The sequence below is a fragment of the Ascidiella aspersa genome, chromosome 2 (genome assembly GCF_963924565.1).
Source record: "Ascidiella aspersa chromosome 2, kaAscAspe10.2, whole genome shotgun sequence".
NCBI classification, from domain to species: domain Eukaryota; kingdom Metazoa; phylum Chordata; class Ascidiacea; order Phlebobranchia; family Ascidiidae; genus Ascidiella; species Ascidiella aspersa.
In genome coordinates, this window is record NC_139448.1 from 29,643,639 (window position 1) to 29,656,334 (window position 12,696).

Below are 12,696 nucleotides of genomic sequence, written 5' to 3' on the forward strand. Positions count from 1 at the left end.
AAGACTAGCGGGATAGTTTACTTAATGCAGCTATACAAAGCAAAACTCGAGATTTATCTCCTGGTAATATCGAGTAACAGATTAAATCTTGTCTGGTGAAAAAGCTAAAGGAGGATCAGAAAAAAGTCGTGTAGGCTTTTTTATCGCGATCAAACTGTCTGGAGTCGTAACGGTATCGATTCGACACCACCCAAATATAGGACGGCTATAACGATAATACAGCTAGGTATCGTTTCCGATCCGATACTATCGGACACAACCACAACGCAATCGAGGTCCTAAAAGCAATCATCCAATTGCAACTTAGTGAATCTGCCATTTCGATCAGCTGCTTGCCTATAATCGTAAAGCAAAAAATAAACAAGGCGCAAAAACTTCACCTTTAAGAATCTCCTGTAGCATCCCGTCAGCGTCAGCGAGGGGATTCACCTTGCCCTGGGACTTGGTGGACCCAGTTTGCTCTGGCGACGTCGATGTGGCCCCATCAATCCTCTCGGGGGCAGTTGTGGATAACTTGGGGTCTTCTGCTGCGAAAAACGATGACGGTTAAACTAGGAGACTGAGGTAAAGGTGCGACCCCTTTCAGATGATTATGGTAATTCCAGGGATGTCCGGTACTTTGTTTTTTATGAAATATGCGTTATTTTGAACAAAAGTACGGTCGTCTGAGTAAAAGCCTACGAAAATTGATCGTATTAAAAAGTGCAATGATAAAGTTTTTAGGTTATCAGACCAAAATTTGCTTTTTTTGCGCTGGGAAGTGTATTTATTTTTGAAGTAAAATCTACTGCAAACTGCCAAACTGTACATTGTATCGCATAACAAGCTAAAATGCACCAATTAGTGAAATAGGTAGCGATACCTATCAGTCGAGTACAGATACTATAATTGGCTAAGGATATCGGCTCTGATCCGATATTATGGGACAACTAGTATTTATCACTTGTATCCTAAAGTATATGTTTTGGATCACACCCTGAATAGATCACACCCTGCGAAGGGATTTTTATAATTTTTTTTAGCGAAAGCATTCTATTAATTAACACATTTAACCAGATTAGATAATTATATTTTACCCTTAATAAATAGGTCAAGAAAATCTACGATTTATTTGCGAAGCCTATAGTTAATACTGGGTCAGTCTTTTCTAACAATTGAATTCTGATTTGAAAATAAATCTCTTTGAGAATAGTTAACAGCACACGTTTAAAAGTATTTCGCTTGAATGTCACGCGTAAGAATGGACGCAAAGTGCTCCTAATGAAACTAAACCGGAATGCGCAGGACACTTACGAGCGACATGCTCCTTATTGATAGATGACAGAAATATCCTAAAGGTATAATTAGGAAGCGGATAGCTATAATTCGAGTTAATTAGTGGAGTGCTAGAATTACAACGAACAGCACACTTACTGGAACCCCTTATTAAAAGACTAGTTAGAAGTAAGCTGCAGTGAATAGCTGTACCACGCATTTTATCCACCACTCTAATATGCCTTTCCGGTTTGCCAAACAGCAAGTTTCGTCTTAATGCTGTTTAGGAGAAATACTATACATCCCTGTATTTTTTGGCTGGCTTATTAATTATCTAACGTGGCAAATCAAATTGCAGAGTCAAATACGTTAAAACAAATCATTTTTTTATTAGGCTCAGTAAGGGGAACATAAAAGCCGGAGAACCAATGGAATAAATCAGATTTCTTAACAGGGGCCCACAGTGTTTTTTGGTAGTGCCTAGAGCAGCGATCTTTTCTTGGTAGCCCTATTTTGCAAAAAATGAGTGTCGTAGTGTCAATTCCACACCAATTAAACAAATTTGTGGCTTTTATTTTAATCCCATAAGGTCATAAGACAAGTCTGTAAAGCTCATTGGCGCCTTTTTGTCTGGAACGTTACTTAATATATTAGCCAGCTAAATAGTGATTTTTTTAACTACATTCAATTAAAGGTCCACTTAATTGTTGGGTAACAGCAGAATACTCTAGCAAAGCTAGCAATTCAGGCTAGTTACGATTAAAATATTACTAAACGAATTGCTAGCTTTGCTAGAGTATTCTTCTGATACTGATTAGAAATTAAGGCCGACATCCATCTTGCAAGGGTCAAGGTGATTTCCTGCAAGGGTCAAGGTGATTTCCCATTATCACATGTTTAGTGCAACATTGTTTGCTGGCTTTATTGAATTTTTACCTGTCGAATCACGTAACTAAACGAAATTGATTAGCAGGTGGAAGTGGTACAAGTGCTGAAAACCATTATCACATATACAAGGGTAAAGGTGATTTCCATTATCACATATTCAGCGCAACATTTTTTGTCGGCTTTATTCAATATTTACCTGGCAAATCACGAAACTTAACGAGGTTGTAAGCAGATGGACGTGGTAAGTGCTAAAAACCTACCAAAGCTGGGGCACAACAAACCGTGGTAAGAGCCACCAAGCTAAACCGAGTTGCATTCACAAATACGACACACGCACAGGCGGCGCAATCTTACGTGCGACAGCAGTTTAAAACAGTAGTTATACAACGGTGGCGCGCGCGTAAAGTCAATTAACGCCTTCTGTCGGTGCGCTCGCTTCCATTGTAGTATATCGGCGCGAGTAGCTCTCAGTCATTGAGCGGCGCGACGTTGAAGGAAGGCGGTAAAACACCGGGCTGCATTTTTCGAAACGCCCTTGAGGCCGCGTCGCGTTTCCTGCTGTTAAAACACTCGAAGGCGGACCAGGAGTGGCGTCGGGTTTATTCAGGCGACCCCCCCCCCTCCCCCCTCTGTAAACCGTATGCATTGTGTGTCGACGTTTTACGGCGCTTTTTTGTTTTTTTCGAACGAATGAAAAAACGGTTTAGAAAAGACAGCGCGTAAATGAAAACGAAAGAACTGGCAGAACTGCTTTATTTTTCGTTCCCTTTTTTGATGAACTGAATAAATGTGGCCTTCTAGGCGCCATTAATAAACCTACATAGATAATGTTTCTTGGTATTTTCAAATGTTTATAATTTTGAGCTAACAGAAAACAGCGCGCAAACTAAAATTAAAGAAACGGTAAAATTGCTTTATTTCTTCCTATTTTTAATGAACTGTTAAAAGTGACCTTCTATGCGTCATAAATAAACCTATACTGGTGTTTTTGGTAATTGAAGTGTTTTCTACTAAAACTGGCAATTTATGTTGTGGGGTTTTTTTCGTATTGAATTAAGTGGTTCCTTATCACGTCTGTCAGGTCCTATATTTTGCGCAGTGCATCACAACCAACATATCATGGAAAAACAGTCTTTTACGCTAACTTAACTTTAGGATAATGAACTGCAATGCCAAAAAGGTAGAGTAGACACATAATCTTGATTAAGACGTTTCGAAGTATCATCTTCAGTTAATGTGACTGAGAAGTAATTCAAGTATCACTTATAAAAGTTGGGACACAATTCCTATTTTAAGGCTTTGCAATTCATTATCAAGCTGGATTACAGATCCGTGCATAAGTGTACCCACGAACTTTTAGAGTTTGAAGGTTAGACATAAAATCAACTGCCGAATCAATGAGTCAAAATTGGCAATTCAAAACCGCACAAACTGAGTTTTCTAAAGGGTTGGACTGTTAGCCAATGGCAAATCACTACAGAACCAGCAGGTAAGTCAAAAAGCTCGGACCGACATAGGTCGGTTGTGCATTACAGCGCCAAACGAAGTGTTTCGAGTGGCGTGGACATTAAAGGTTACACACAGTTGGATGATATGTTGCCCACACGCTGGCCCGGTCGGCAGCCGCTTCCGACAGTTCTATGCGAAAACGAGAAGCGTGTGTTGTCAGTCAGAATAGCACGCTGAATATGCTCATTCGATGCAAAATCTCTTGACGCGTTTTGTGCCTAATTGAACCGTAAGACACACTATTGCAGCCCGAGAGATTTATGCGAACAGCCAGCTGTCACATATTGTATATTATTGCTATATACATGCTCTTGATTTTTGGACTCACAAAGCATTGGATTCCTGCCCTTTATTATTGTTTATTAGATAAGGGAAGTGTCAAATATTGTATATTATTGCTATATACATGCTCTTGATTTATTAGGGATCACAAAGCATTGGATCCTGCGCTTAATTATTGTTTATTTAGACAATGGATGTTTTTTCACACGTTTCTGTCTACCTTTGTGTTTCCATTGAACTGTCAGACACAAAACTGCATTTCAGTTTCACATTTTTGAAGCAAAAACAGCAGATTTATGAAGTCTTTTAGTTTTATGATTAGTTTATGACGTAATCTCTAAAATATCCATGCCGACTTAGTCCATGTAAAGCTAATTTTTTTAGGGGTCATAGCTGTGAAAAAGCAGAAAGAAAACCAGCTCTAAACAGAGTGTCACTTTTTAATTTCAAGGCTTGAAATATCCCTGGAATCCTGAGCTTGTTTGAATTCTCACTCGACGCCAAATTTAACGCGTTTCTGTTTGCACAAGTGTTTACATAGAGTCGCCAGACACGCGATTACAAACAGGAGATTTCAACGACCAGCAAGCTGTTCAATACCGTATTATCACTTGATACGGGAGGGTCGCTTCCGATATGATAAGGCAGCAAATACGTTTAATATCAAAATCCTATGCTAAAGGGGAAGTGGGGCGTTCTGATAGTGTTTTCAATCATGCAACTTTTTAGTAGTAGTAGTGAAACGCCTACAAAGCAACTGCTGACCCTGACGATGAAGTGTCAACAGGTCAACTCAAGAACGTTTTCAGTTGTGAAATGCAATTGTTAGTGTCGATAGATTATTCCCGCCAAAAAGGTTGTATCAGACAACATATGAAGTTGGATATTCGGTAAAAGATAAAAGGTTTAGTAATATGACTTTTTTTTATCTGACCAAAGGAGAGAAATAGACTATAGTTTCGAAAAATTGCCAAAATTGTTAAAACAAAGCTGTCCAAGCTTACCGGTCTGAGTGTAACAAACCCAGTTAAAAAAAACGCGACTTGGCGTCACGTACAATTTAAACTTCAAGCGATTAATTAAAAAACGGGAAAAATCGTTAGCAACCATCTTCTGCGTGGGACACACTTGCGCGCCATTGAAAAACGCCGATCGCAACAGGCAGCATCGGATCAACGGAGATCGGGTTTACGCAGCAATAGTAGTATAGTAGTAGTACATCCTACAGCGTAGCATTTACCGCTACATCGCACGCACTTACCGGCAAAGGAAGTGACGACATTTGCGCTTGCGTTTGGCGGCCGGGAGGTCGTTTTAGCGGCGTCACCGGCAACGGTTGCTATCGCTGGGTGGACTCGAGACGCTGGCGTCGTTGTGCTGGTTTTGGTCGAGTGAGGTAGCTCCTTATCCGGGGTGAACGGTATCGACGTGGTCAGACCGGGATTCGAACCGTTACCGCCCCGGGGTTGGAAGTTGTCTGCGAGCAAAACAACGCGAGGTAAAGGGTGAGTATTTTAGCCACAACGCCGTGTGTGACTTTTGAGTCTAATGCCAAATTGTAAGGTGGACGACGCTTGCGAAACAACACAGCATCAAATGGGCAAAAATAACCGAACATATTTTCGGGTACATTAGGTGATATCTATGTTATACGCTTGAGCAAATAATTTTGAACAACACCTTCAGTGGGAAGGTTATTTGCTCAGTGGTTCTAAAACAACTGTCAATCGTATTTCTTCAGAGATTTTTGAATGTGCCACAAAATACATTGTAATTTTATCAATTAGGCAGGCTGGATTACAAATTGGCGAGCAGACAAGCATTCGAGACTTCAATGCACACCATTCGTTAAACAGCTGAACTAACTGCGGTGTTTACACTTAATTTACGTTTGTACAGAAACATTGTTTTTGAAGTTATAATTGTTTTGAAATTCAAATTCGCGTCGCGATTATTTTAACTGGTGCAACTTGAAAAAACGTGTTAACATAATAGTGAAACAGATCATTTTTTTAAGAAACAAAGACGCTCGCCATTGCATGGAGACAAGCGGTTACGTAATTTTATTGCTGTCGCAGTTTAAACACGACTGGCTTCTTACTATGCGGTGTTTCGTCGTCCTGACGCTAAATACACCATCGCTCATTTACATGCAGCGGTAAAATATTCACGAAAGGCTCTACAAGGAAGTTACGCTTTAGTTAAAGGACTACTTGAAATGACGGTTGTGAAGCGTCTTGTTGGAATTGGAAGAACGAAGGCTCGTTCATCGTTATACATGAATGCGTGGTACTAAAACAAATATGTTGAAACCAAACGTGTAATGTGCGTGGACAACAAACACATTAGCCAAGTTGTATAAGGCTAATTTCACTGCAATAGTTTGAAATTCTATAAGTGACAACGAATTAATAACATGGCCTCATTGTTAGATAGCACAATTAAATTTTAGTTAATCGTTGCCAAATATACGCAAAACGCCTAAACACCAGTGGCCTTCTATCGCTGATTAGTTTTAAACCTTTTTTCTACCACAGCAATACCTAACAAATTATATACAAATTACATACTGACCACGAAACGGTTATGTAAACCAATCTCTAACACAAAAAGCTTTAAAACGCTCAATTGTGCATCAAAATCAGTCATGTAACCAGGCGGGGTGCTTCAATTTACTGCGCGATTTGTTAAAATCGGATTCGTGCCAAAACTCAGTCAGAGGTCAAACTAGACGCAGGGGCACAGCTACTTTAGGCACAGAGTTTGCCCACTGATTTTGCATTCGGCTTGCTTATCGCCGATATATACGGAAGAGCCAGTCAAAAGGTGCGCCTGCCGATGTAAGTAGTATGTAACAGGAAGGCGGGTTACCAGAATGAGCAAACAAGGCCGGCTCTGTACAGTACGCGGGGCACATAATCCCACTATACGCGAATAACTTTGGTCCGGTCGCTATATTGCAGAATAGCACGCAGCTATAAAGCCAAACTGGCTAAACATGGCTCTTGACTAGTGGCGAAAAAGGGACAAGAATATAGCGCGTTTTGTACTTCATCTAATTATATTGTAATATTTACCAGTACCACCACCAATCTTGCGTTTTTAGTATTGGTTTGGACTACCCGACCTTTTTCTTTGGAAACCAAGTGTAAAAGTGCCATAGTTGTTTCTCGACTTGCTCCCCTGTTAGCCTGCGTAGCATAGGTAATCCCGGGTATGGCCGAGGTAAAGTGCCATAGTTGTTTCTCGACTAGCTCCCCTGTTAGCCTGCGTAGCATAGGTAATCCCGGGTATGGCCGAGGTCGAAAAAACCTAAAATTTCAGCACGACCTTGCTTGCATAATAACTGATCGATGGGTCCATTTAAGGCACCGGTGTACATCAATATAAAGGTTTGATACAAGCTATGATCGTTGATGTTTAGTTCGTCAACCGGCCCACATTTCAACCAACGCAAAATTTCGGAAACAAGGTTTTGTGTGGGACGGCCAGAAGAAGACTGAATTGCAAAGAGCTTTACCAGGGTACCAACAGCGAGCGCCATATGTTCTCAGGCTAAAATCGCCGCATCTGGTGTTACGCAAAAAGATTAGATAATTGTTTTCTTTACCAAGGAGCGAAAGGCCATTTCTGAAACGATGCTTTTGTAGTTAATAATTTAGTTGAGTGACTTACTGTCCACGGAAGCGTTCGATGGAAAGACAGAATCTTGCCCAGACCTTGACCATGACGGTCCCGATGCGCTGCCTTTTGACCCGCTGGACGAATGTTCGTCAGCAGGTGGAATGCTTTGACCTGTTCAACAGAAAAGAGACTTACGTCATGTCTATACAGCTTTCAATTGGTTTATGTGTCTGTAAAATGGGTTAAGAGTTTCGTTATGAGATATCCATATAATCCGGTATGACCTTACATAATAGATCGACATCTAACAACAGAGGGAAAAGTCCTATACCGTGTGTAAACAGCCTAGCCCTAGAAGGTTGCGTTTCATTTTTGAGAGTTTAGTTTTACAAATTAAAACTAACACACTCTGATACCGGCAATATTTTTTATCTACGTCTGACTACAACATCAAAACTAGACTTAAAATATTTCGTTTTCGCGAATCGTGGTTATAAATCGTAACATATCAAAGTATTACAGCTACAAGGTTTTCGTATCATATTTCTGCATTTCCACTCTAATTATCCTGTGCAGAAAAGCATAAATTGTAAACACGATTTACGCGGGTAAATATTATGATTACCATGTCATGTCTTTCTGCCTAAAAATGCGTTATATTAAAAACAACCAACAGGTTTAATTTTTACAGCAGGTTTCCTGCGCTCACGTGATCTCGTCACGCAGCCAATCAGATGCCTCGTACTTTGGATTGTTGTGGTTTAAATGAATGACGCGCGCTTACGATCACGCCACAACTATGTGACAATCCTCTTATTACTAGAGCGAGAGGGCATTAATATTTCATCGGATTTGCGCGCCATGGAGTAGTTAGGTAGGACAATGACGTCACCGGGTGAAAATGACGTACCGTAAATTCAGCGTGAATGTTTTTATTGTCTGTTTCTCGATTTTTAACTTGCAAGTGTGACAAGAAGAGAGACTGGATATTAATCAAAAAATCTTAAAAAAAAAACACTTTTCTAATTTCACGATAGATATAGACTCAAGTAAGTTAGTAAGTATTTGCCATGCATAAGAATAAGCACAAAAAAACAACTGTTGAACAAAAACTATACTGCATCCTTAACATGGCTGGCACAGCGACGGGCCTAAAAAGACATTCAAGTCAGCAGTGCCGTAAAAAATATTGCAGTAAGACAACCTATAATGACAAAATAAATTACCGTTCATGAAAATGGCCAGCACGATGAAGAAGGCGAGCCAAAGCGATAGTCCGACTGCGATGAATATTTCCAGTCTTCTTCTTCGGGTTAGCTGTAGAAGCCAGTTCTTGTAACTGAATGGCGAGCTTTCGATCGTATGTTCGGGATCTGCAATGCAAAAAAGGCCGAATTAAAACACTACTTTAGAATTTAGATTACACTACATAAGAGGACACCAAACTACTAAGGTTCATTCTTCCAGCGCGCGGCATATTCTACTAAGAAGCTAAAGTACGTTTATTACAGCTTATTACCGGGAATGTTTGTCAGGTGCAAACTAAATTTTGTTGAAACTTAAAACTAATGGACATTTTATAAAGCTCGCATTATATTTTGGTAACTAAATATTTTTATATAAACTGTTGTAATTAGGCATAATATTAATCAAAAAATCACCTTCATGGAGAAGAAATATAATTACCAGAGGTGCTGTTTTTTGATAAATAAATATTATGTTTTCTTCCCTTAACAATCGATAAAGTTTTACACAATTTTACATCTGGCCAGCGATCGCCTGTACTATCAGTTATTATACTGGCCCCTGCACAACATAAACTAACATTTTTAAACACAATATGAACAACAAATTACACTCCAAACCAAATCAAGGTGACGTTTTTTTTCACAAAAACCTCTTACATTTTGGTTTGCCAAGGGCCCTGACCGCTTCGCGTGGGTTATTCTGGCATCGGGCCCGCTCGGCGATTCGAAGCCACGAACGTTCTTCGACCGGGTCCACACTGATCACAACCGGTACTTCCCCGACGCCCTGTTGCTGCGTCGTGTCGATCGATTCCGGTGAGTTTTGCAGCAGCTCGGATTCCTCGCATGCCTGCGCCGGCTCGTCATCATTCATTACGTCATCCTTGCTGGATGCAACGTCGCAGTCAACGGGAGTGGCGCAGTCCGTCGATAGGCTGGTTTCTTTCAAAGGCGCTGTCCCCTCCGGAACAACAACACAGGGCGTTGTGGCACATTTCGAAACGGGCTCGCCACCGCTGTCAAGTAAGGACGTGTCCTCGTCCTCGCTGTAAGCGTCGACTGCCGAAGACTTGTACAGCTCTTTTTCCTGTAAGGCGCACTGCAGGTTCTGCGAACTGCTGCTGGGCGACAAACTGCTGGCATCGTTTTCATTGCTGATACCCATTGTTGCAAGCCAAGGTCACAGATACTCCTGCTGGTAGTAGTTCCAAGTCACGCCTAGTAACCTTGTGCGTCTTTTATGAAGGTACTCGGGTCCACTGCACCGCCGGTTCGGTGGCTGAGATAGTGCGGTAGAACCAGCAGTTTAGACCGTCATAGTTTTACCAAAAAAATACACATAAACTAGGCATGAATTAAAGAACTAAACCTCTACAGACAACAAGATTGCAAAATGCAGAAAATGTTTTCTTTTTAAATCTACATCTCAACATAAGCCACGTAGCCTCAAATCAAAACTTAACTGCATTTTTATTCGCTGTCTTACAAGTATTTGTGTAGTAACAATTGTCTTTTATACAAAACAAAATACTCATTGTCAAACCCTTTTTTGTTTTCTTTATGTTGATTACCACGCACAATATACAGGTACAAATAAAATAAAAATGAATCCTGTTTAGTTTGATACAAAAACGTGTTGTGTGATATGGCAATTTTTCCACAATTTTTTTCAAACTCTGCAACTACCATTTAATGCAAATTGTAAAAAGCTGCTGTAAGTTTTACATCGCTGGGTATCTTAATAAAGTAAAAACGTCAACCTAAATGTTTGAAGAAACGTTATAAACCTTAGTCGTACTTTCATATGGGTAACCGACTGATAGTTTGAGATTAAAAACAAAATATATACCTTGAAAAGACTAAACCTCCATTTATGCTTCATTATACGCAAGCAAACAACAATCCAACATAAAATAGTAGCTGGCTATTCCGGAACTAACAGAACGGCTTGCAATATAAATCAGTAAGCAATAAACAAGCCAGCAGGGCTGCGAACAAGTCACATTTCCTGATTGGCCTTACTGCGGTGCAGGTTTGTCTATTGAGTGCGTTAACTGAGTCTATGTGATGTTATACGAAACACCCGAGGGTCGCCAAAAGGCGGGCATGTAAATTTTAAACTGCTGCATCCTACGCGATATCGATATAACTGTGTGTAGTTTAGCCTAGTACTGTCTTCTAAACGAGTCTAAGCTGTATAGTACTCTATTTAGTGGAAGTTGTTCCAAAAAAGCTAACGCCACGTCCCTACTTTTAGTTAAAACTGCTGCGCTATACAATTTGCCTCAATCGTCAAAAACTGTCACCTGTGATTAGCGAGCAGTCATCATAGGATGGCACCTTGGCTGTGCGGATTTGGCCTACGCCCTGAGTTTTACATTTTTACGCAGCTCCGCACTCCATTCACTCACACGCCACTGAAGAGCCCATTTACTGTAGACGGTGTATCAGCAGCGGGCATCGATTTTACGCTACGGGTGGAAAAGCTTTTTCCACAGAGAGAAAGATGGCGCGCGGCGGCCTTTTTCTTTAATAAAACGCCCGCGCCAACTCCTAACCGCAAGAGGCTAGTCAGACGCCGGCTGCCGGCGCGTCGTAAAGTGGATAACGCTCGAATTTCGAAGGTTTTGAATTGTCTGGCTGGGCGATGTGCTTGTGGAGAAACGAGTCGCTTTCCATTGTAGGTCTATTATTTTCACCGGCAAGCCTGGCACAGGTTAACGGTTCGTTGCACTTGTTCCTTGACACCTGCAATGGTAAGTATTTTTATGTTACTGTTGTTAGTTTGATTTTTAAAACGCAGTATCGTTGGTTTAGTACACAAAATGATAGAAGTGTAACGAATTGATTACCCAGTGCCAGTACACTTGCTTCCTGCGCCATTTCATCATTCCATCATATAATATGCTTACCGGCGTTTCAAACACCAGTTGGTTTTAACTCAAGGCAGTGACATAACCTTATTAGGTATTTTTTCCAGTATTTAGTTTGAATAACTAAAATAAAATAACGAACTTATTATTGATTAATATAAACATATCATATGCCATTATTGTTAAAGGATGCGTCCCGTCGCCATACTCTAACTTTCCGGATGAACTCAAGTAAGGTCATTTGAACTATGAGACCGAGGTTGAAACTTAAAATCGGGACGCTTTTAAACAGTCACTAGTGTTGTTTTTTCTCGAAGAGGTACAGCGTGAAATCCTACTCTCTTACTATTACTGACCTAGCTTATGCGCTAACCATCAACCCACCACTAGATCAAGCGTACGTCATAGTGACGGCCCAATTACATCCACATTTAACGGTATGAAAAGAAAACAAACATCAGATATCACTCTTGGTCAAGTTTGATGAAATACCGTTCAAAACAAGCTATTATCCGTGTAATAGATAAGGAAAATGTTGGCTCACTATAAAGCAGGACATTTTGAGTTGCTAGTCGGAATCGTGGAGTAAAGCCCCAAAAATCGTGACTGTCCCGGGCTCCCAGCTAAACCGGACGTATGGTATAGTAAGCCTAACTTTTTTCCTACTTTGCCTCATCTAGTTTAAATTGTTATGCTCTTTCACGACCTCCAGCGGCGGTGCGGCTCATGTTAATTTTCTATTTGAGTGCACTGATCTCTATGAAACCATAGTATATTAAGTTCTAAAATACTATACAGAAACCTTTCATAGATATCAGTGTTTGAGTGGTATATATTACTTGTCTAGCTGGATCGGGGAATTTTTGCGCAAATTTGATGCATTTTCAGTGTACATCCACAAATTTAAACAATTTGTGTCTGAATTTCTAATATAACTATTTATTCGAATATGTTGCCTTTTTTTAAAACAAAACTTTATTCTATTACACTTTTCCAAACAAAGCACCTACCTATAAGCC

At 40.4% G+C, this 12,696-nt stretch overlaps 1 protein-coding gene across 1 annotated transcript in view; it reads right to left on the reverse strand.

The window, feature by feature from the left end:
• LOC146164765 (putative neutral ceramidase C) overlaps positions 1 to 10,167 on the reverse strand; it is a 37,938-nt gene extending 27,771 nt beyond the window's left edge. The window contains exons 1-5 of the mRNA XM_083380818.1: positions 9,462 to 10,167; positions 8,784 to 8,930; positions 7,609 to 7,728; positions 5,195 to 5,410; positions 381 to 527 (exon numbers count right to left, since the gene is read on the reverse strand). Coding sequence (XP_083236944.1) covers positions 381 to 527; positions 5,195 to 5,410; positions 7,609 to 7,728; positions 8,784 to 8,930; positions 9,462 to 9,969 — 1,138 coding nt within the window. The 5' untranslated portion in view covers positions 9,970 to 10,167. The remainder of the gene's footprint in view (positions 1 to 380; positions 528 to 5,194; positions 5,411 to 7,608; positions 7,729 to 8,783; positions 8,931 to 9,461) is intronic.
• Positions 10,168 to 12,696: the final 2,529 nt, after the last annotated feature.